This window comes from Myxine glutinosa, chromosome 1, assembly GCF_964187855.1.
Source record: "Myxine glutinosa chromosome 1, kmMyxGlut1.1, whole genome shotgun sequence".
Lineage (NCBI taxonomy): Eukaryota > Metazoa > Chordata > Myxini > Myxiniformes > Myxinidae > Myxine > Myxine glutinosa.
The window spans coordinates 190,758,375-190,784,421 of record NC_136261.1 but is presented as its reverse complement, the minus strand read 5'-3'; the positions used below and the strand labels follow the sequence as shown (position 1 = coordinate 190,784,421).

The 26,047-nt window shown below is 44.5% G+C and overlaps 1 protein-coding gene across 1 annotated transcript in view; it reads left to right on the top strand.

Moving 5' to 3' along the window:
• NUF2 (NUF2 component of NDC80 kinetochore complex) overlaps positions 1-21,513 on the top strand; it is a 114,588-nt gene extending 93,075 nt beyond the window's left edge. The window contains exons 14-15 of the mRNA XM_078781525.1: positions 1,438-1,558; positions 20,826-21,513. Of these exons, the coding sequence (XP_078637651.1) occupies positions 1,438-1,558; positions 20,826-20,960 (256 nt within the window). The 3' untranslated portion in view covers positions 20,961-21,513. The remainder of the gene's footprint in view (positions 1-1,437; positions 1,559-20,825) is intronic.
• Positions 21,514-26,047: the final 4,534 nt, after the last annotated feature.

Sequence of the window (26,047 nt, the reverse complement as noted above, 5' to 3'; positions counted from 1 at the left end):
CATCATTGCCCCCATTTCAGATACTTTTTGAGAGCTGACCCCCACCACAAACATTGGCCTGCAGAAAAAATGTACTACAATCTGGAGTCGCACCCATCCTAGAAATGTTCAAGAAGGTTGCCCTTACAGAATATGCCACAAACCTTGTATGTGGTGTGGGGTGAGCGAGGCCTTTTCTTGTCAGGCCTTGCCTCCTGGACTATTGGGTAACAATGGCCTTATTATTTGGTTTGAGAAAAAAAAATTGGAATCAGAAGTACACTATTGTGTACAATAGGTATATGAACCCAAAATCCGACTAATTCCAAAAACCGGCAAGCCCAAATCCCCAAGCTTGCTGGATAAGGGGTCCCCTTCCTGTATAGCACAATATCTCAAAGTTGTGGACATGTTATGACACCTTGGTGGACGAGTTGGGTTTTATTTTAGATTTTAGATGTTTTTTAGATTTTAGATTTTAGTTCAGGTCCGGATGCAGATCCGGCCTATCAGTGGGATGCAACATGTAAACTGTTCAGCTTGGCGGAGGTATGTGTCCTACCGAGTGTTGTTCTCGTTACCCTCGCCTGAGGAGAGGGTATTGCATTTCAGTCCGTTTGTTTGTTTGTTTGTCCACACAGAATAAATATGATTTTCTCTGCAACCGTTGGCCCGATTGACAGGAAATTTTCACCGTAGGTGCAACTCCACCTGTATAATTTTTGTTAATGATAATTATGACATCATAGGTCACGTGGTACGGGCGCCATCTTGGAAAAACCGGAAAACTTTGCGCCTCTATATCTGAAACGCTGCATAGAAAAAATTGAGACATGGCTCATTTTAAAGAACTCTCCATGAGGAATAAAATATGTTAATGATGGTGTCGTAGGTGCCTCCATTATGACGTCATAATTCGGCATATACAAAACTTCATCCAATCAAGATGAAATTTCTTGAGCATCATCTCAAGGTAAATTGGTGGAGAAAAAAATGATGACATTGGTCACGTGGTTTGGCTGCCATATTTGTTTTAACACAAAAGCCTTAAAAACCACTGAAAACACGTCCTGGCGAGGGTCTGCAATCTGATTGTTCTTAGTTTTGTATTCCAAATTCTTAGTCTAGTTTTGCTGTGGTTGCTGATCTAGAAAAAAAAAAAATGTGACATGTAGTTGCACATCATGATTCTGCATTTGGCAGATCTGTTTTTATTTTGTCATTGTACTGTATAAAGATGGGCATTGAAAAAATATAAATGGGAGAGAGGGGTGTTGGAAGGGGTGGGGTTGAGGGGTGGCAAACATCATGAACATGGAACAGAAGTAACTTTGCTGACAATTCACTGTATGCGTTGATAGCTTTGCTTTTTGTTTGCTCTTTTTTGATCTGATTACTGAAAAGCCGCTTTGTTTTTTTTTCAATTATTTTGTCTATTTTGGGCCATGATACTTGCAGAGAATTGGAACAGCTGCAGGCACAGGAAGGGTTCGCTCGGCTGCAGGTGGAAGAGCAATGCACCAATGATATGATTGCAGCTGAAGAGCAAAATTTGAAGATGGAATTGCAGGAATATGAGGTACGATACTACAACGTCTTCACAACCAAACCTACAAGTGCTTCATGTGTGGCTCATATGTTAATGCATAACCATTAAAAATCAAGACAAAAACCAATAAAAATGGAAATTAGAATGCATTCAAAACATATTGTTTCTCTCTCTAATGCTTTCTCCATCTCTATATGTAATTTTATCTCTATCTCTTACTTTTTGTCTTTATCTCACTCTCTTTGTCCCCATCTCTCACGCTCACACTCTCTCTGTCCCCATCTCACACTCTCTCTGTCCCCATCTCACACTCTCTCTCTGTCCCCATCTCACACTCTCTGACCCCATCTCACACTCTCTCTCTCTGTCCCCATCTCTCACTCTCTGTCCCCATCTCTCACGTTCTCTCACTCTCTCTGTCCCCATCTCTCACTCTCTCTCTGTCCCCATCTCTCACTCTCTCTGTCCCCATCTCTCACGCTCGCACTCTGTCCCCATCTCTCACGCTCACACTCTCTGTCCCCATCTCTCACTCTCTCTGTCCCCATCTCTCACTCTCTCTGTCCCCATCTCTCACTCTCTGTCCCCATCTCTCACTCTCTCTGTCCCCATCTCTCACTCTCTCTCTGTCCCCATCTCTCACTCTCTCTCTGTCCCCATCTCTCACTCTGTCCCCATCTCTCACGCTCGCACTCTGTCCCCATCTCTCATGCTCACACTCTGTCCCAATCTCTCACGCTCACACTCTCTCTGTCCCCATCTCTCACGCTCGCTCTCTCTGTCCGCCATCTCTCACGCTCTCTTTCTCTCTGTCCCCATCTCTTACTCTCTCTGCCCCCCCCCCCATCTCTCACTCTGTCCCCATCTCTCTCACTCTGTCCCCATCTCTCTCACTTTGTCCCCATCTCTCACTATCTGTTCCGATCTCTCATGCTCTCGCACTCTGTCCCCATCTCTCTCGCTCTCTCTGTTCCTCATCTCTCTCGCTCTCTCTGTCCCCATCTCTTACTCTCTCTGTCCCCATCTTTTCCTCTCCCTGCCCCCCATCTCTCACTCTGTCCCCATCTCTCACTCTGTCCCCATCTCTCACTCTATCCCCATCTCTCACTCTGTCCCCATCTCTCACTCTGTCCCCATCTCTCACTCTGTCCCCATCTCTCACTCTGTCCCCATCTCTCACTCTGTCCCCATCTCTCACTCTGTCCCCATCTCTCACTCTGTCCCCATCTCTCACTCTGTCCCCATCTCTCACTCTGTCCCCATCTCTCACTCTGTCCCCATCTCTCACTCTCACTCTGTCCCCATCTCTCACTCTCTCTCTGTCCCCATCTCTCACTCTCTCTCTGTCCCCATCTCTCACTCTCTCTCTGTCCCCATCTCTCACTCTCTCTCTGTCCCCATCTCTCACTCTCTCTGTTCCCATCTCTCACGCTCACACACTTTGTCCCCATCTCTCACGCTCACACCATTTGTCCCCATCTCACACGCTCACACTCTCTGTCCTCGTCTCTCACGCTCTCTCACTCTCTCTCTGTCCCCATCTCTCACGCTCGCTCTCTCTCTGTCCCCATCTCTCACGCTCGCTCTCTCTCTGTCCCCATCTCTCACGCTCGCTCTCTCTCTGTCCCCATCTCTCACGCTCTCTCTCTCTGTCCCCCATCTCTCATGCTCTCTCGCTCTCTCTGTCCCCATCTCTTACTCTCTGTCCCCCATCTCTCACGCTCTATCGCTCTGTCCCCATCTCTTACTCTCTCTGTTCCCATCTCTCACGCTCGCTCTCTCTCTGTCCCCCATCTCTCACGCGCTCTCGCCCTCTCTGTCCCCATCTCTTACTCTCTCTGTCCCCCATCTCTCACTCTCTCTGTCCCCCATCTCTCACTCTCTCTGTCCCCCATCTCTCTCTCTCTGTCTCCCATCTCTCTCTCTCTCTGTCCCCCATCTCTCACTCTCTGTCCCCTTCTCTCACTCTGTCCCCATCTCTCACGCTCACTATTTGTCCCCATCTCTCACGCTCACACTCTTTGTCCCCATCTCTCACGCTCGCACTCTTTGTCCCTATCTCTCACGCTCACACTCTTTGTCCCCATCTCTCACGCTCACACTCTTTGTCCCCATCTCTCACGATCACACTCTCTCTGGCCTCATCTCTCATGCTCTCTCACTCTCTGTCCCCAACTCTCATGCTCTCTCACTCTCTCACGCTCTATTTCTCTCTCTCTCTCTCTCTGTCCCCATCTCACCGATTAGTCTGTTTGTCCGCAAATTATATGCTAACATAAGCCACAAACACCACCTAGTGGTAGCCAGTATTGCACGTTATCTATTTTCACTCGAGTTCGTCTCTAAAGTATGTCCAATTAGAAGGTGAGTTTGTCTATAAAACAATACAAAACATGTTGTGGTGAGGGTCTGCAATTGTTGTTTGCTCTTTCTAGTTTTTTTAAATTATCTTTTTGATACATCAGACCAGAGGTGTGTTCCATAAGCAAGCTGGGTGCTATTGATTTCCAAGCCAGTCATTATGTATCAACCACTGCAAGCCCCTCGACAAGAGGAACACGCGATTAAGAGAGGTGCTTTGTTGTGTTAGCAAAAATAGTCGGATTCAAAATGATACTCAAACCAATTAAATGTTCAGAGGCACACCGCTATTGTGTATGCTCGTATCATTGAAATGTGTATTTTGAACTTTTATTTTTAACTCTACTTTTCATCCTAATTCTTTAAGATCTACAGACATTCAAAACCCCTCCCGAAAATGCACAGTGGTTAGTCCATAGATAAGCTTGGCAGGGGGCTCCTTCTGATTTCCCATTTCTTTATATCTTTATTTCCCTCATCCTCCCTCGCACTCTATAGCTGCTGCCAACACAATGAATTTGTTTGGGTAGGTCACGAGAGGATCGAATAAAACAAACTGACAGCCCGGACAGCATTTGCTCGAGTACCACATTTGCATCGTTTACATCGAGACCACCATGTTGTTTAGTGCGAACACTGTTCCATTGCAAGTCATTTGGCAAGTGAAAGCAAGCTGCTTGCTAACTGAACACACCCCATGCCAAGATATTTTTTTCCAATAATCCAGAACTAGTAGTAGTACACCCGCAGACCAGCAGGATGGTAGTGAGATGTGGGGCAAAGAGTCAGTGGGGTTTGAGGTCAAACCACCAGCAGGATGGTAGTGAGATGTGGGGCAAAGAGTAATTTGAGGGGCAGGAAGGGTCATTTCTCTTTGGGGTATATAGATTACAGTTTATCTATGGACTACAGTTATAGTTTATCCCTGGTGTTGGGCTAGCGGCTAGGGTGCCGGCTTAGGATCCTAGGATCCTGGGTTCGAATCCCGGTCAATCGCTGAATTAACGCCAGGGGGGTTGACTCAGCCTGTCATCCTTCCGAGGTCGGCAAATTGAGTACCAGTTCACTGGTAATTCCCTGCTTGTCGTTAAAGGCGGCAAAAAGGGTTGGCGTCAGGAAGGGCATCCGGCCGTAAAACATTGCTTCAAAAAGGGGACCGAAAAACAACAACAACCACAGTTCCCGAAAAAGGCCAACCCCCGCTTGCAGGGAAAAATGGCCTCTAAAGGTGGTTTTATGGACGGATCTCAAGAACATTTCGTGTGTGTTCATTTACCAAGTTTCTTGTGGAGAGATCTCCAAGTGGTTTAAACATTCGAGAAAGCACTCCATTCAAAACCGTTAAGGAACAGCTGGCTTGGCAAGCGCTAGCTCGCTGCTTAGTAAATGAGCACATCCCGGTCTTCCTCCCTTTGTTTCATATTAAATAGCGGGAGCGAGTTTCAAAAGTTCGCTATGAAAAATGCCACGGTAGTGGTAGAAAGGGCCATGTTATGAACTCAACATTTGTGGGGTATACAAAATACCGTAGATCTTCGCTCAGTTCTGTAAGTAAACCTTACTTCATGGATGTCGGGATTCCTCCAAATCTCTTCATTTAGTGTTATAAACAGCATTACTGACTGTTAAAAAAGCAAATCATACGTGTTTGTGGTTTATAATATTTTTTCTTCCTGTCGAGGTCGTTGCTCACACAGAAACGCCATTATAACGATGAGCTATTTAAACACATTATCACTGCAGGGGAAGTGGGGAAGCCTTGGGGAAGTGGGACATTATTAGTATTAATATTGTTTTGTCATACCATTAATAATATGCGATTATCATTAATTTTGTTATTAAAAGCGTCATTGGAAAAACGCCATGATAAATCTTCTTCTTTGGAAAAACGCCACGATAAAGCGAACTTTTAATATGGCTATCCACCTCAACACGCAACCCACTGACGGCCATTGTGGGGAAAACCCGCTCGGGGGAGAAAACCCCCTTGGGGAGGGGGGGGGGGAATGAATAATGAATGTGCTACAATCTTCATTATGTAACCCTTGGTCATCCTGGCAAGTTTGGTTGAGATTGGATAAGCAACGACGGAATGTATTGGTGTCAAAAATTCATCAGACAGACGGACAGACACAAATGGTGTATTTTAGTATGATGGATGGCTTTCCATTTTCTTTTCCAAGTACAGACAGGCCCCCACTTACAAATGGGTTACATTCCTGAGCTCCGTTATTGCGTTGAATTGTGCGCAAGTTGGATCACATATTGTCATATTGTAGGTTACGTTGGGTGAGGTGAAAATGGTAAAATATAAAATACAGTAACATGCAAAACCCACTTAATTACCTTGAGTCCTGATGTTGCCTTGCTTGTTGGAAGGGGTGTTACTGGGTGATGGGGTTGACAACTGTTCTGGCTTCTCGGCTGAAGAGGTGGCTGCTGGAGACTGACTCTGGCTCCTGAGCTGAAGAGGTTGCCGCTGGTGGTGCCTCTGGCTCTTGCTCCTGAGCTGAAGAGGTTGCTGCTGGTGGAGACTCTAGCTCTGGGTCATCTGTATCTGGCTCTGTTGCACCTATCTTAAAGTACTTAAGAGTGACCTGAATTCTGGCAGGCTTGTCTTCATAAATCTTCCTGCAGCAGGTAAGATTTTCATTTACTCTCTGACACACCTTGGTGAATCTTGAGGCGTTCAGATCCTGATCCTCCAAGGTTACCATGCCATTTTTGATGTGGTTTAAGGCTTCTGCCAAATTATTGATGGTGAACCTCTTGGGTGCTGGAACCTCAGTGACCTCCTCCACTGGAGTTGTACCTTCTTCAGCAACCTTTAAGGCCTCCAGTTCAATGAGGTCCTTGGAGAGCTCTTGAGAATGAGAAATCAGCAACTTGGCAACATCATCAGCATCGATGTCCAGTTGAAGCTGCGTGCCTGGTGCATGGTGCAACCACCTTCCCATTCACATCCTCCACAGTGTGCATCATCATCATCATCATCATCATCATCATCATCATCATCATCATCATCATCATCATCATCATCATCATGTCGATCTCGATCGGACACTACAGAGAATAAGAAGGTTCCCAGAAGACTACCATCTTGGCCATCTCTCGATCACCTCCAGCAGTACCCACTAAACCCGAGACGTTTCTGGAGTAGTGACTCCGATACTCTCGGGATCTTCTTTCATACAGATGTTCATTAGTCCAGTGTGCTCTTAATGAAATGCTGAGTGATGCCCTCAGTAGTCTGGTGAATACGCCATATTAGTTTTGGTTCCATTTTAGTCAGGTTTGTTATGTAATTTCGTTCATTTTTTGTGGAGATTAGCAAAACTATACATTTTTGGAAAGCTGATAGCACCAGGAATCCGAAAAACCATGTTTCCATTTGCGCAAATTTTTCTTTGGCGGCCATATTGGATTTTCAAAATGGCCACCATCGGAAACCTATTTTTCACGATATCTCAACATCCGAACCACCTAGAGTGCTGATTCCAACACCTATACCCACATTTTTGGGGATGAGGAATCACATGAAGCCATCTAAAATAATCTACACCTACCCTGGGATACCAGGTGGCAGCCTACAGCGGATTTTCAAGATGGCCACTTTCAGGAAACATGTTTTTTTCTGAATATGTATACCACATTGAGTGATGTTTCGCTACATTGTGGCACACGGATCATAATTATGAAACCACATCCCTCATATATCCTAAACAGGTGATTTATGTATTCAAGAGGTAAGTATATAGAGATGAGGCTATACAATCCATAATTATACATGTAATAATTACTTTTATTTGAACATAGAATATTTCCCATAGATGAAATTTTATCTTTGTCAACATTCATCAACATTTTGTCCTCATAGGTTTTCAAATGTCCTCATCACTGTCGTCAGAGCAGAGAACAGGTTGACAGTCATCGTCGTTTTCACATTCGGAGCTGCACAAACACAAGTCTGTGCATGCCAAGTCATTGGCACGGCACGAACACCGTCTCGATGAGCAGTCTCCTTTGCACTGACATCTGACCATCTCAAGTATTGCTTTCGGTGCTGGTGGTACATCTGTCATTAGTGGTTTCAATTCCCCATCGTTGTCCTTGAAGTAGCCATGTTGCTGTGGATCCAGGAACACTTGATGTGCGATAGTAGCCTGAGCCCATACCCTTGCCTGAAGATGTACACGATCAACATGCTGATTTAGAGCCCCTAGCGTTGGAGGTAACTTGTGACTTTCAGTCATGTGTTTACAGAAGAGATACCAGCGCAACTCCGGAATGCTGTTGATACATATTCCCTTTGGTACGTACACTGCACATACAAATCTTGCCAAGTTGGACATCTGATCTGCGGTCACATCTGCAGCATCACCGAGCATTCTCATGGCCTGTATCACGTCACTATCGGCTCTGACGAAAGCTTCAAACCATGTTGTTTTGCCTATTCGCGAAAACCGTCCAGTATTGTCTGCTCCTGTGAATGTGTGGAATGCTGGCAATGCCTTGGCCTTTTCGACGCCAAGATTGTTCCAGATTGGTTGTACTTGCACAAGGCCCGACACAAGGGAGACAGCAGTGTTTTTGAGCAGAACATCATAGTTAGCTATGACCAAGACCAGGACATCCGTATCAGGAGAGAAGAAGGTAAGCTGTTCTGCGTTGGGATTGCGGCGAGTTGCCAGCACTGCTTGGTGAATCATCAGAGTGTCTGCCTCCATGATTATTGTCTTCAAAATGCATGCCTTTGTTACTCTTGGCCTTTCCTGCTGCACATATAATTATCAGCTTGGAGGCATCTCTGTTGTACTCCAACGTTTTCTCAGCCAGATATTCTGCCAAATCTGACTTTGTCTGAGCGTGTGACAAGAACCGCTTCATGGTGATGTGTTGGATCTTGGTATTGTCCTTCACTTGGTACTGGACTGGATTGTGCCCCCCTCGTCTTTTTTGTCTTGTGCTTTGCTTCAACGAATCGGCCTTGTAAGTATCAAACACGAGGATAACTTCGTCAAAATGTCTTGTCAGTGACATCAATCTGGTATTAAAGCTGACACTGAGATCTTCAACGGTTACTGTTGCAGCTGGTTTTGTCGACAATTTCTGTACAAGAACCATGGCGTCGACTACTGCTATTTTCATAGCTGCAGAGTTATGGACTTGAGCTTGAGGACTTGAGGTCGGAGCTAAGTCACCCGGAGCTAAGTCTCCATGTTTCACAAGGAGATGGAATAACTTTGACTTGTCAAGGCAAGGAAGCAGGTCACCGTTTGGTGCGAACAAGGCGCGAGGTGTAAGGGTGAATTCGTAGTTGCCTATTGCGTCTTTCTGGTCAACATCACGGCTTGATTTTGTCAATATAATCAGCCTTCCATACAAGTCTTTTGTTTCCTTCAAGTCGACTGACTTGTCCCTGAGCATGATCTTGGTCTTCTTCACACCAGACAAGTACATCGTGTTGTTTTCTTTTTTCACGGGTGCAAATAAGCTGACTGTTCCGTTGATTCTTTCGTCAACATACTCTTCGTACAAGTGTTGACCAATGTTGTCGATATTCAGGATTTGTGACGTGTGCTCCTCTGGGACATAGGCATGTGTGATCAAGTTGTATATGCTATTTCCTTCTGTGGTAAATGGATTGCCATGACTCATGATAGCAGCCTTGATCTTTTCAACCGCTGTATTGTTCAGATTCACTGCCCTCGGACTAAGTTCGTGGTGTTCTGTCACTTTGTCTGTTTTGGTGTCGAACTGATCTTTGAATTCTCTGGTCAGCCGTGACAATTCTGGAGAGGCCATAAAGAATCTCTGCCTTGCATTGGCATTATTGGAGATGCCTGGAAGTCCAGAATGAACCTTCATTGCTCTGTTTTCCTGTTCACAAGCGTGGTCTGCACCGATTGATACAAAGGGGATGCTAGATTTCGTTACTGAGATATTTCCATTCTCGAGTTCCCTGTATGTGGCCGGATGCGTCTTCCTCAGGTCATACATATCTGCTATGTATCGCGGCCAAAGACGTTTGTATTTGATACGATCCATGGAGAAAAATAGCTTGCTGAGTGCCTCACCAGATTCGAGGTGGAGTTTGAGATCTGCGTCCCGAGAAGCTTCCACAAAGAACAGAATTGTCTCCACTCGATGCAGGTAATTCATCAAGGACTTGAACATGGCTTTTTTGGATTGTTCTGTTTCCCAAGTCTTGAATATGTTCACAACATCAGCTGTAGTGATGACATTCAACAGTTTTGTGTTGGCTTCTTTCACACTTGTGGCTTTGGTGAACTTGTCCTTTTCTGAACATGCCTCGTCTATTTCTTCTGACATATCTGAGCAAACGGCTTTCAACTGTGGATAATCTTTGAAGAACAGGTCCAGCGCCATTTCATAAAGTGCTATATATGAATAAATATGAGCACGGAGAGTGCGTTTGTAATGCGAACATCTCAGGATCTGCCTTGTTGTTGAAGGTCCGTAGAGGTCGGCCTCTATCCACGAGTTATCAATACCTGAGTTCTCAATGGAAGTACCCAGGGCTCTCAAAGCAGCCATGACCACATGCAGCTCACCAAGCCGAGGTACAACGGTACCTTTCAGGTCTGGCCTTGCATCCAGCAGCCTTATCACCTTTTCATAGAGGGCCATATCCCAGGAAATGACTGTAGGGTGGCTTGTACCAACAACTAAGTTCTTTAGCTGAGTTGTCTGAGAGATGACGGTCAGAAGAGTCGACCACTCGTGTGCTACTTCAGGTAGAAGGGGTAAGACTCCGACTTGTGTCAAACTGTGACTACCCGACAGCAATGAGTGGTATCCTGCCCAACCAGGTATATATGTGCTGTTTGATTTCTGCATTCTGGTGATCATAGAAGCAACCAACCATCCTAGATGTGTAAGGTGATACGCTGGTGATATACCATCCTTGCTGATGTGGAATGTGTCTGTTCTCTTTATGGTTTTCGGCACCGGCTTGTCACAATGAAGCATAGGAACCTGGTATGGGGTCACTGACAAACTGGTAGTGTCAGCTATGCTCAGTTGTGGCGCCAATGTTTCTCCTTGAGTGTCACGTTTTTGATAAACAGCAATGATTGTTCCATGGGTTGTCCCTTTGCCATCCACGCTGTCTTCAGCAAAGTCTGTGTTATCAGCTGCAAAAAACACAAAAGTTCCCTTCTTCAAAAATGGAGGAACATAAAGTCCTTGGAACTTCAGGGTGTTTTCCACAATGGCATTTGCTAGGGCTGTTTCGAGGTGCATAACACGACTGTACGAGACACAGTAACCTTGAGAGCAGAGACTTTCCAGGAGTTTCTTGTTTCTTGTGTCATGGTGAACTGCCAAGGCTAATCCTAGAGACTGTGGAGTTTCTTGTGATTTGGTTGATCGGAAGGTCGCAGAATCAGTTTTGGGCCTATAGTTCACTTGCTTGTCAGATTTGAATCCACCCAATAGCATCTGACTAACAGTGAGTACTTCTCTGTTAACGTGAGTGGTTCGTTTTTCAGTTTCTAGTGTTTCTGTTGGCCCCACCATAACCCATCTGATCATTGCGTGGAGTGCTGCTGGAACATCATCTGTGCTGCTAGTGACCTGTATAGCATCGGATGAGTTTTCCTGTTGGTGGAAGTTCTTGATAATTCTGCGCAATGCCTTTGCTGCTTTATAGATAATATTCAGATCGTCTACTTCACTTTCTATCATGGCAGACTGAACCATATCGGATTCGCATGCATCTGGGGAGTAAAGAACAGAAGGTTTTCTCCTGTCCTTTTGCCTAACAGACGTGTGGTAGTTCTAGAAGAATTCTCTCCTTGAGCCAGTGTCTACTATATGCAGGGAAGTGGTGCGCCAATGCATCTGTGCCACCAAGCAAGTTGATGTATGTTGTTTCAATATGTGCCATGGATAAGTATTGTTTATTCTGAGTTTGACAGTCGACAAGGCTAATCAACTCAATCAAACATGATGTTTGAAACGGATGACCTCTCTCTGTTGTTCCCTTGTTATCCTTGGTACGTAACACATGGAATACATTTGTTGTCCAACATGACTTGTGGTATTGAACATCGATTGCATGTGCATCAGTGGGTGAGATGGATGTGTTTAACCTAGTTTGCAGGGTGAGATTTCCAGACAGCTCCACAGCATCGTGTAATGCTTTCCCACCGTTTTCTGTTCTCAATGTGTACAATTTTTGCTCGTTATCTTCCTGGCAGAAAAAGCAATGTTCCTTAATGAATGGAGCTGTTGCAGAACGTGTAAACGGACTGGTGGTGGAAGTTGATGGTTCGTCCAGTTCTGTGCTTTTTCGCTTTTGTCCACGTTTTTTCTCTGTGTAGGAGCCGGCTGAAATGTGATATTGATGGCGGTCTTTGGCACGTTGTACATTCTCTTTGTTGGTTGCATTTGAATAACAGATACGATGCCAAACTGCATTATTGAATTGCAGACTTTCACTTGTTTCATCCTTTAAGCGACTGTGAATTTTAACATATTTTCCATCATGGTAGGCTGCTCTATCATTAAGGGTTTGTAGCAAGTGTTCAAACGAGTCCGGTTTGGGCTGCTGGACAAGCGTTCCATATTTTGCTGAAGCGGTTTGACAAATTATGCAGTGCTGCCACTGTGTGGGCTGAGTCGTAACTTCACTCATCTTCTCTCAAGACCTGCAAATATATAAAACGACAACAGGTAAGTAATTGTGAGCTTCATGAGGTTTATTTTAAATGAACTATTAGGTCTGATATAATGACTTTCCATGTACATGAACTGAACATGTTGAAATGATCCCATTTATGACTATGACTGTACTGAGGCGAAACATCACTCAATGTGGTATACATATTCAGAAAAAAACATGTTTCCTGAAAGTGGCCATCTTGAAAATCCGCTGTAGGCTGCCACCTGGTATCCCAGGGTAGGTGTAGATTATTTTAGATGGCTTCATGTGATTCCTCATCCCCAAAAATGTGGGTATAGGTGTTGGAATCAGCACTCTAGGTGGTTCGGATGTTGAGATATCGCGAAAAATAGGTTTCCGATGGTGGCCATTTTGAAAATCCAATATGGCCGCCAAAGAAAAATTTGCGCAAATGGAAACATGGTTTTTCGGATTCCTGGTGCTATAAGCTTTCCAAAAATGTATAGGTTTGCTAATCTCCACAAAAAAAGAACGAAATTATAAATCTGAACATAATGAACCTGACTATTTGCAGACTTTGCAATGTGTGCAGTTTTCAGTGCTGCATGCTTTCTATTACATTTTCTTCTTCCCATGGTACTCGACATTTGCAACTAACTTTTTTTTGGTATATGTTGCTCAGCTGCGTAATTGTGAGCAGCGCCGATATCGTTCCGTGCCCACAAACCTCTTAAAGAGAATGACACAAACCCCTTAAAGTTATTTGGAAATTGTGGGCTAACCTTTTTCGTATTGTGTTTGTCTCCTTTGCTTCATCCCAGGATGCTGCAATGTTTTTGACGGCATTGTAAATGTTATAACCTTTCAGAACTCCTTCAGGGATTTACTATTCTCACCTGCCTTGACTGCGTGTGCAAAGGTCTTGCATAGGCATACACCTTGAGTGATGTAATTGTATCCTGTTCCATCAGTTGGATGAGGGAGGTTGTTTTGCCAGGCATGTAAACGACCATAAGTTTGGATGAAGATCGGCAAGGAATGGAGGGTGGCCAGGAGCATCATCCAATATAAGTAATATCTTGAAGAGCAAATTATTAGTCAGGTTCACTATGTCAATAAATTATATTTCGTTCAAAATCATGGTAGATTAGCAAACCTATACATTTTTGGAAAGGTTATAGCATAAGGAAACTAAAAATCAATGTTTACATTTGGAGAGATACCTGTATGGCGGCCATTTTGGATTTTCAAAATGGCCACTATAAAATACATATTTTGTTCTATTTCTGCCTCTAATTACCCTAAAAACTTTTTAAAATATACTAAACCTATATTTTCAGGGACAAGGAATCCAATGAAAGTATCAAATTAGTGCTATGGGGAATGGTAAGACACGAATCAAAGGTTTTGAATTGCAAAATACTGTCTTTATATTCGCGATAAGTTGCATAATCAAATACATGTTATCATTTTGTACAGGCAGTTAATAACATCAAAATGTGTCACAATAATTCATATCACCAAACATACACAGGCAGTCAGCAAAATCATATATACACATGCAGTCAGTATAACTTCACATCTACACAGGCAGTCAATGACAAAATATACACAGGCAGTCAATGGCATCAAACATACACGATTACAGAATATGCCATTTAGAGTTCGTCATCACTGTCCTGTGTGTCGTATCCGACAATATAGTCCGCATCGTTTTCACAGTCCGTTCCACACAAGCAAAGGTCGGTGCAAGTTAAGTCATTTCTTCTGCATGAGCACCGCTGGGTTGAGCAATTGGCTTTACATTGACATCTGACTAACTCGGCAATGGCCTGTGGAGCTGGTAGAACCTTGGTGGTGATGGGGAGTATATGGCCTTTCTCGTCCTGATGGTAGCCAGGTTTGAGTGGGTCAAACAGCTGTTGCCACATGACAGTGGCTTGGCACCAAACTCTACTCTGTACTCGCACACATTCCATGTGCTCCTCAAGTGCACCAGTTGTTGGAGGCAACTTGTTACTTTCTGCCAGATGTTTGCAAAACAGATGCCATCTTCGGTCAGGAATACTTGCGATCTGAATACCTTTTGGGCAATACACTAAGCATACAAAGCTGGCCAATTTTTCTAATACCTCATGCGTTAGGTCACCATCCTCCGGTAGTTTCATCAGTGCTCTGACTACGTCACTTTCAGCCTTGATGTAGTGTTGAAACCACTTCGTTTTACTCACTCCTGAGAATCGACCAACATTGTCTGCTCCAGTAAATGCATGGAATATAGGTAATGCTGTTGCCTTTTCTCTTCCTAGCGCTCTCCACATTGGCCCTACCTCCACGGTTCCTGATACCATCGTCATCGATGTGTTTTTGCAGAGCTTGTCATAGGCTGCAATAGCTAGAACCAGGACGTCTGTATCCGGGGTGAAGAAGACTAACTGTGCTTCGGGACAACGTTGTGATGCTGCCGCTGCTAAGCTGATCATCAGTGTGTCAGCTTCCTCATGGTTGTTTGGGTCAAACTGCATGCTCCGGTTGCTTCTAATGTGGCCTGCTGCTGACGTGATGATTAACTTTGGAGAGTTTGCGTTATACTTGAGTGTTGCCTCAGCAAGGTACACTGTTAGATCAGCTTTAGTCTTTTCATGAGATAGGAAGCGGCCAATTGGTATATGTTTGATGTTTGTATCATCCGCAATCTGGTATTGAACAGGGTCTTTGCCTTGTCGTCGTTTTTCTCTGGTTTTCTGTTTTAAGGAGTCTGCCTTGTATGTGTCGAAGACCAGGATAATCTCATCGGATCCTGCTGTCAAGGTCATGAGGCGGTCATTGAAATGCTGGCCGAGATCTTTGACTGTGGTGATTGTCGCTGGTTTCGTTGTCATCTTCTGGACGAGCACCATTCCATCAACAACAGCGATTCTCTGACTCGTAGATGGTCCTGGAAATGGAGTTACTGCATCGGCAATATCATCAGTCTGTTCTGTTGATTCTGCTGCTTGTGCATCAGTATGATTTTCATTCGTTTTACTGAAGTTCTCGAGGCTATGGATCAGCTTTGACTTATCACTGCATGGAAGGATCGAGCCATCAGGTGCAAACAGTGCTCTGGGGGTAAGAGTGAACTCATAGTTCCCAATCGCATTCTTCTGATCGATGTCATGGCTTGATGTGGCTAGTACCATCAACCGACCATGCAGGTCTTTCGTTTCTTTCAGATCGACTGACTGGTCACGGATCTTGACTGTTTGCTTTTTGTTTCCTGACATGTACATTTTGTTATTCTGCTTCTTGACTGGTGCCCACAAACTGACATCTCCATTGATGCGTTCTGCAACGTAATCCACATAGAGCTTCTGGCCGGTGTCGTCGATATTCAGAATCTGTGGGACATACTCTTGTGGAACATATGCCTGTGTGATGAAGTTGTAGAGCTGGTCACCTTCAGCAGCGAATGGATTGCCATGACTCAGTATGGCAGCCTTTATCCGGTCAACGTTTTCATGCTCTTTCTTGATGGCACTTGGTTGTAAATGATGATGCTCTTGTGGCTTGTCGACAGCAACATCGAATTGCTCTTTGAATTCTCCTGAAAGACGTGACATCTCTGGTGTGGCCAAGAAGAACCGTTAACGAGCGTTGGCATTATTGGAAATGCCAATTAACCCAGAGTGGATCTTCATCATCCTGTTGAGTTGTTCGCATGCGTGATCTGCTCCAATAGAGACAAATGGGATGACACTCTTGGTGACAGATATGTTCCCGTCTTGAAGTTCACGCCAGGTTCTTGGATGACTTGTCTTCAACTCATGCATGTCTGCGATGTACCGTGGCCAGAGATGCTTGTATTTTATTCGATCCATGGCAAAGAATAGCTTGCTTAGTGCCTCCCCTCCTTGCAGGTGGAGAACGAGATCTGAACTCCTGGATGCCTCGACAAAGTACAAGATGTTTTCAACTCGATGGATGTAGTTCATCAAGGACTTGAACATCACGTTTGAAGATTTCTGTGCTTCCCACGTTTTCAGCTGTTGAATGACATCTTCGTTGGTGAGGGTGTGCAGTAGCTCGTCCTTGGCCATAGTCACGATTTCTGGACTCGTGCTTCTGTCAGCTGCTGATTTTGCACAAGCTTCGTGGACCTGATCTGCTGGTTTCAAGCAGAAGGCTTTAAGGTTGGGCTTCTCTGTGAAGAATTGTTCCAGGACAAGTTCATATAGAGCCATGTAAGTATGGATGTGTGCCCGAAGGGTTCTCTTGTTGTGGGCGCACTTGAGGATCTGTCTCGTTGTGGCAGAGCCGTATACATCAGCCTCAATCCATGCATCATCTATCCCGGAGTTTTCTATGGAGGTTCCTAGAGCTCTCAGCGCAGCCATCACAGTATGTAACTCACCCAGTCTGGGGACAACTGCTCCTTTCAGATCAAGTCTTGCATCCAGCAACTGCACTGCCTTCTCGTACAAGGCCATGTCGAATGTAATCACTGTTGGGAATTCTTCACCAACGACCAACGTCTTCAATTCGGACGCTTGCAGGATCACAGTCAGCATCGTAGACCACTCGTGTGCAACTTCTGGCAGCAGTGGTAGTGCACCAACATGGGTCAGAGATTGGCCAAACTAGTGATTTGAATCCTGCCCAACCTGGGATTTGGCTCGGTTCTCCATTCTCCTTTGCTCTAGAAAGAGCAGAAGCTATGACCCAACCTAGGGTGGTCGGTTCATATGATGCAGGAACACCTGTGTTGTCGACCTCAAACTCGTTCGCTCTCCTGTCTGGCCCAGGCTTTGGTTTGCTGCATGGCTTGATGGGAACATGATACGGAAGAACCGATAGGTTCTTTGCCTCACGAAGTTCCAGGCTGGGTGCGATGGTTTCTCCAGTAGCATTTGCCTTTTCATACACAGCAGTGATTGTCCCATGTGTGGTTCCTTTCCCATCAGCTGTGTCCTCTGCAAAGTCATTGTTGTCAATAGCAAAGAACACAAACGACCCTTTCTTGAGGAACGGTGGTACATACAGGCCATTGAACTCTCTTGTATTTTCTACAACAGCATTGGCAATTGATGTTTCCAGGAGCAGGGCACCGCCATAAGGTACACAATAGTTCTGTGTGTGGAGGAGGTGCACCAACTTCTTGTTTCTGGTGTCATGGTGAACACTAAGTGCCAACCCTAGAACCTGTGGATTTTCTCATACACACTGTGTCCGGAATGTGTCCAGTGCTTGCTTGGGTTTGTGTTGCACCTGCCTTCGGGTCTTGAAAGCATACATTATGTTCTGACTTATGGTCAGTGCTGATCGGTCGACTGTCCTGCTCATCTGTCTGTAGCTCTTCTTCGGGTCCTACCAAAATCCATCGTATCAGGCTGTACAACGCAGTTGGAACATCTTCTTTTGTGCTTGCTACTGTGACTGTATCGATCTGCTTCTTCTCCTCGGTGAAGTCTGTAATGCGTCTGCGTATTAGCTTAGCTGTTTTGTAGAGCATCTTTGCGTTATCCATTTCACTTGCATGGTCTTGCATCATAGATGTGTGGACCATATCTTCCTCGCAGGCTTCAGGGCAAAAAAGAACAGAAGGCTTCCGTCTGTCTTTCTGTCTCACAGACGTTACACTTGGCAACTCTGAGAGCACTTGTCCTTCAGCCATTGTCAAGTCAACGTCGGTGTGTGCTTCTCTGCCTCATCACTACCTCCCAGCATCGAGATGTATGTTGTCTCAATGGCATCCATGGGAAGATACGCTTTTTTTTTTAGTTTGAATGTCTACAATATTGATCAACTCAATCAAGCATGGCATCTGCATTGGTAGGTCTGCCGTCATGGGCCTGGCTTGGTTTCTGACATCATCCCTGAGGACACGAAACACATGATTCGTCCAGCACAGCTTGTGGTATCTCACATCGATTGCATGGGCATCACTTGGTGAGATTGCATTGTTTAACCTTGTCATCAGGACCGGGTCTTGGGTAATTTGTATCGCTTGCCTAAGTGCATTCCCAGAGTTTCCGGTTCGGACAGTGAAGAGACGCTGGCCGTCATCCACTTGACAGAAGAAACATTGATCTTTCGACAAAGGTTCTGTTGCAGATCGTGTGAATGTCGTTGATGTGGTTGGTGTGTTTGCTTCCATTTCTGAGCTTGTTCTCTTATGGCCACGTTTTTTGACAGCATACCTTCCTGTGGACATGGAATGTTCAAAGCGTTCCCTGGCGCGCTGCAAGGATATCTGATTAGTGGCGTCAGAATAGCAGCTTCGATGCCACGTTGTTTTCGCTTCGAGCATCGTTTGTTTTGTGCAGTCCTGGAGACGTCTTTGGATAGCAACATGTTCTCCATCCTGCAGGCTGGCTCTGTCGGCCACTATGTCCAGTAACCTCTGGTAGGATTCTGTCCTGGGATTTAGAACAACTGTCCCTTTGTTAGTGTTTTTCTCCTGGCAAATGATGCACAGTTTCCAGTCTACAGATTCCTTGGACGTGCCCAAAGACAACTTGCTTCCATCAGGATCTTCACTCATGATGAGTTATGCACTGAAAATACACAAGAAGAACAACCACCATAAACACCTCCACCAAGATAGTTAATATGTAAAATAAATATATTAACGGAATTTGTTTTGTATCAATGGCTGCTCCCTGGATGCATATTTCCTGAAAAAAGAAAGAACTGTTACAGTCAGAAGTCTGATTATGTCACCAATGGATTCCTTGTACCTGAAAACATAGGCTTAGTATATTTTAAAAAGTTTTTTGGGTAATTAGAGGCAGAAATAGAGCAAAATATGTATTTTTATGGTGGCCATTTTGAAAATCCAAAATGGCGGCCATACAGGTATCACCGCAAATGTAAACATTGATTTTCAGATTTTCGATGTAATAACGTTTCCAAAAATGTATAGGTTTGCTAATCTACCATGATTTTGAACGAAAAAACATAGTGAACCTGACTATATTGGCTGCACAGTACTTTTCCACTTCTGGCACAAAATGATGATAAAACCAGTCCTCAAACAATACCAAAATTATCCAGGTCTTTGGGTTAGCCTTCCAGATGACAGGGAGAGAGGTCTTGGCAATCCCTTTGATAATGTGAATGTGTTCTGCATGATGCACCAGCAGTGGTTTAAGCTTGCAGTTTCCAAATGCATTTCCACCAAGCAGTAGAGTTGACCTTTATTTGGCTGCTTTAAATCCTGGCATGGTCGACTCTTCCTTAGCAGTGTATGGTATGGCATTTTCCCCAAAATAAACCTGTCTTGACTGCATTAAATACGTACTGTGCAGTAAACCCACCTTGTATTATGTCATCCGGAGACTTGTGGAAAATACTAGCTGCTTCAACATTCACACTGGCAGCCTCACCAGTCACTTTTACGTTGTGCATATTAGCCTGATTCCTGAAACATTGAAACCAGCCACAACTGGCTGCAAACACTTCACCTTCACTTTAACCGAGCTTGGCCTTTAAGTCGGCGTAGAGGCGTTTAGCCTTTTCCTGAATGAGCATGCGGCACACGGCGCTGGGTCTGATCCTCGATCCCTACAGTCAGTAATTTATTCATGTCAGTGATCAAATTGCTTCGTTTTTGTTAGTTATTATTGTGGACTGCATGGGTGCTGATGCCTTCGCATGTTTAAGAATTCTCACCTTGTCCTTCAAAATCGTCCCTACGGTAGAGTGGTTCATGTCCAAGGCACGGTCGATGTGACATATTGTTTCACCCTTCTCTGAATGCCTTGTGTCCAATTTGACCTCCATACTCGGGTTTCTACGCTTTTTGGGTGCACTAGCGTTAACTGCATCACTCTTGCGCTTCTCTGAAATGTTGATAAAGGGGAAAAATGCGAGACGCTGGAAGACAACAGGGAATCTCGTCAGCAAGATGGCGCCTAATGCTGGTGGTGGTGGTAGTTGTTGCTAGGACTCACAGGGTACACGCAGAGGAATCTGAGAAAACCAAGTAGGTCAGCCGTTCGTTTATACCGTGCATTTACGTCCATCGGAGCATATTTTTCAGTATTATTTAATAGGATTTTGTTCATAACTGCCTCGTTCATAACTCAGATGTTCATAACTAAGGGCCTTACTGTACCCACAGATGGAAACTTGGCAGCTTTCCGTAACAACCCAGTTGCGCTGTGAGAATTATTCCAAGGAGCGAAACCATATAACCCATGCATCAAACTGTGACTGCTACGAGCATGCAATTCCTTGCTCAAGTTGTCCTTTGCCTTTTTCTGTTCTTTTCACCATCAGGGTGATTTTCCCTCTCTCCCGTAGACTCTGAGCTTCAAGCTGACAAATCACGTCGACCACTTCTTTTCAGATATGAGGCTGTCCGTTGATGTCTTCATGCAGAGCTGGGATACACTGGTGGAGGAATTGTCTTGTCTCGAAAAGGAGATGGATGAATAACTGGCTGCCATCATTGTGTTTTCTCACTTTTTCCTCTTTCATCCACTTACCCACAAATCACCGTTGAACTCCACAGGAAGTGGCAAAAAACAGTAGCATTTAAACGGACACTCTCTTAAGAAGTCGAACTTTGTTGTAATCGCAATTTCTGCACATATGGGTTATTCTTGTGTTATTTGTGCCATTGGAAATAAAAAATGTAACAAACAAAAGCCGTGTTTTAAAAAGGATTTAGCGTGCCTTTCTCCACTTGCTATCGCAACCGCACTATAGGATCAAGCACATCAATGATTGCAGCTTACTATATTCTCTCTAGACCTCTCTTTCTTTCTCTCTCCTTGTTGCGATTGTAATTTCTGTGCATCTGGGTTATTCTTGTGTTTTATAGAAGTTAAAGAATATTCCAGACGATTGTATCCATAATTTGTGTTGACTTGTTTTTGTATACATTTTGGATTACTTTATCCATTCAGATGCTGTTCAATCATTGAGTGACATACTATTTATGTACATTTAATGTGCCAGTGGAAATAAAAACATCTAACAAACAAAAGTCATGTTTTAAAAATGATTTAACATGCCTTTCTCCACTTGCTTACAGCGTCTTCCCTCTCTTCAGACTTTGATGAAATTGCCAGCTGGTCAAACATTTGGCACGTCTTTCAAAAATGACAAATTTCACACACACTATCTCCGAAATGACCATCTGGCACCTCCATCTACTTCCTTAATAATCTTCTTGGGGAAGCTCAGTCATTCAAACTCCTGGGTATCACTATCAGCCATGATCTTTCTGGGCAAACCACAATTCAAAATTTGTTTCAAGGCCAGACATCCTCCATCGTACAAAGTCGTTCCTTGGCACACCTGAAGTCCTGTCCACCTATAAGGACTTCATCCGCAGCTTGATGTTGATCACGCCTCTGGGCTGGTGCACCGACATCAAGCCTTGTTCAGCTTCACACTGTGGAATCCCAGGCCTTAAAGATTATTGAAATCTCCCACGATAAGCTGAGTGTATGGGGCAATCACTTTCCTATTGCAGACAGGGCCGTGGCCTCTTGGTCTTCTCCCACCTCCTTTGTGGTCTTGCACCCGCTACTCTTTTTGTGCTTTGCCCCATCCACTCCAGCTTTATGCAGGGCACACTCGGTCCATCATCAACCCACTTCTGGTGAAACTCCCTAAATCCCATCCCTCTGTACCCACCGTACCCAGTCGTACCCAGCTGCTCCTGGACTCTGTGTCCTTTCCTCCTGACAAGGTGGAAAAGTTTCTGTCAACCCTCGACTCTGATTCTGCAACTGGACCTGATGGCATCAGCCCACGGGTCCTAAAATCCTGTTCTTCCGCTCTTTCACTCCCTCTCTCTGTTCTCTTCACCCTCTCTTTTGCTCAAGGTCATCTTCCATCTGCTTGGAAATCAGCCAACATCACCGCTTTGCACAAAAAAGGTGCAAAAACAGATCCTAGCAACTACAGACCAATCAGCCTTCTCCCAATTATCAGCAAAGTCATGGAATCCATCATTGCTTCAGATATGAAATCTTTCCTCTTCTCCAATGGCTTGATCTCTGATCATCAATTTGGTTTCAGACCTGGTCACTCTACTCTGGACATGCTGCTTCTGCTTTCTCAGCAATGGATGGAGGTCCTCAATGCCAAACAGGAAATTAGAGCTGTCTCCCTTGACATATCACGTGCCTTCGATAAGGTCTGGCACCCCGCTCTGCTCACCAAACTCTCCTCCTTTGGTATCCATGGAAATCTCCACGCATGGCTGGCTGACTTCGGCGCGCCATGAGCGATGTGGTGTCCCATGTAATGCTGTACAGTTGAGGACAAAATTGGATGGATGGGGTAAAAGTGGGAAAGAACTACATTTTATTCTACTTTGTCGAACTACACCGGCATTGTCTGCCGGAGCATTGTCTGAATAAAGCAGAATTCTTCGAATGAGCTTCTGCACCATTTCTCTTTCACATTTGCCTTTCTATCCTCCGTATCGTTAACAATAGGCAATACATCAATCTGTGCACCATTCTTCTAATGGATGTCCAAACTGGGCATCATGTCTGCTTGCATTATTTGGTTAATGCTTAAGATATTTTGGTGCCCTTCGCAAAGAATAGGTGAGCGATCACCAGCACCGTGAACAAATTACAAATTCCTACTTGGAGTTCAGGTAACAAGTGGTTTGGTCTTCTTGGAGGTTCCAAGACATGAAGTTACATCACTTGCTTTCTTATACCTGGTGTTGGCCTAATAGTTAGGGCGGCGGGCTTGGGATCCTAAAGTCCTGAGTTCGAATCCCATTGAATTAACGCCAGGTGGGGTTGACAGCCTGTCATCCTTCCAAGTTCGGCAAAATGAGCTCCAGATAACTGGTTATAGAGACGCATTGCATCAGTGGCAGACGTGCACTTATTGTATTGCTTTGCAAACTCACATTTGGAAACATGAGGCAATGACCTCAGCTGAGAATTTTAGCATGGTGGAAGAGTATCTCGGTTCTTGCGAGGCATAATATAACTTACTAGTGGCGTCACCCATGGGAATCCCATGGGCATGGACGTGTGTGACATTTCGACATCTTGAGTTTGATGCTGCACATTGTTTTACGGGGGAGTGGGTCACACACACACGGGGGAGTGGATCACACACACACATGGGGGAGTAGGTCACACACAGATGGATGGGGGGGGGGGAGTGGGTCACACAGATGGGGGGGGGGGAGTGGGTCACAGATGTGGGGGGAGTGGGTCACACAGATGGGGGGGGGGAGTGGGTCACAGACACACAGATGTGGGGGGAGTGGGTCACACAGATGGGGGGGGGGGGGGGGAGTGGGTTAGAGTCCCTGTATAGAGAGAGTTGCGACATGAGTCTGTAAAAAAAAAAAATGGTCACGTGGTCTGTGGACGCCATGTTGTTTCCTGTCCGATCTTCGTGTGTTTCTGGCCTTGCATTGAATACATACGAGGAACGCTCTATTTTATTGTCTGGCTTTGTTTGTTGTCTTTAATAACACTTAATAATGTGAGTATTGTCTTTAATACTCACACTCATTCCAATGACGCCAAATACTTAAGATCACACGCTGATAAGACTCTCCTTGTCTGTAATAGAACTCATATGCCATACGGGGACAAAGCCTTTTGCAACTCAGTACCTGCCCTCTGGAACAAACTACCTATAACTATTCGGACCTCACACAACATAAAAACTTTCAAATCAAAACTCAAAACACATTTATTTCCAAAGTAACTTAATTGTATTTTTTGAAAAGTAGCTTTAAGTCGTATTATTCTAAGATTGTGTAATGTACGTTGTCGTCTTCAAGATATGTTGTGAAGCGCTTTGTTCATTTCATGCTAAGGCGCTATATAAATACTGTTGTTATTGTTATTATTATGTACATGTATGTAATTTGGAATAGTTTAGATGTACACCATACAACTAATTGTACATTGCTGTGAAAAACGGGTATGTTTTACATGCATACTCTTCCATTGCAAGTCTGGATTACAATTTCTGGGCCTTACAATTTAATTGTGCATATGTATTTCTCCCGGTGCGCCTACATGAAAAGTTAAATTACTTTTTAATTTTCATATTTAAAATCAACATTTCTGTCATTTGTCAAGATGGTTTTAAGGCAATCTTGTTGTAATAATAGGAATTTATATAGCGTAAATTGCAGGAGCCTCGAAGCGCTTAGAAAAGAGAAGAAAGCCAACGAGATGAACATACAAATACAAATTATACAAGAAGAAAACCTAAGATATAATCAGATTGAGGCATTTTCAAATAAATGAGTCTTTAACAGAGATTTGAAAATGTTCACATTGTCGGCTTTGTGTGCATGCATGCTCGTCAAGAAAGTAAGACGCAAGAGAGCAAGGTAGTCCAGAAAATGATAGGCACTTCCTGTCGCCTCTTTCCCTTTTATTCCTTCTCCCCCTCTCCTCCCTCTCCTCCCCACATAAAACTACATTTCTGAACAAAGATTATTGCAATAAACAAAATCCGATTCTTATCTTGGACTAAGAGAAAATGATATCAAAAGCAAGGGGCACAGTGCAAATCACAAATTACACAATGTAGGCACTCAAATTTTGTGCTGGGTTACGCACAATGTATACACACTAGTGGGCAGTGCACTAGTGTGTGGCGCAAACAATGGAAACAAAATGGCTTCTAATTCCGGGTTGTCTTAACTCTATACAGGGACTCTAGAGTGGGTCACACAGATGGGGGGGGGGGGGGGGGGGGAGAGTGGGTCACACAGACACAAAGATGGGGTGGGGGGGAGTGGGTCACACAGACAGATTGTGGGGGCAGTGGGTCACACATGGGGGGGGGGGAGGGAGTGGGTCACATAGACACACAGATGGGGGGGGGAGTGGGTCACACAGACACACACACGGGGGAGTGGAACACACACACACACGGGGGACTGGGTCACACACACACACGGGGGGTGGGGGGGGGGGGGTGTCACACATATACATAAACATTTACACACACATCAAAATGGTGAACTTACGGTTCCATTCTGCATGACAACTGGAACAAGAATATTTTATGGCGCTCCAACATCTTTTCAAGTATTTGCTGGCATTGCCTCGAATCTGCATTCTGAAGACCAATCTTTCAGATACCTTATTCATTCCCAATCGCTGGCCGAGTATGTTTCCTATGATGGCGTGTAGCATGTACAACAGGTCAGCCAATGTAGTGAGAAGTAGTCTGCAGTTATCAAGAATAAACTTCTCTACCATGGAAACATTTTCAACATTGATAGATTAGTGGCGCTCATTCTTGGGATGCTCTTTCACCCCCTCGTGTGATGCTTACAACTCGCTGACAAACCTCACGACTTCCATAAAAATGGGGTTGAATCATCCGGTGTTGATCATCGGTATGAATTCTCTGTTGTATCATACATTTGTCAAATACTGTATTTTATTATACTGCAATTTTCAAATTTTATCCATTTCTGATACTTCGGCCAATCACTTTTAAACATGCCAAGAATGACGTAGACAAGTTACAATTCGGTTTTCAAACTCTAACCTAAAATA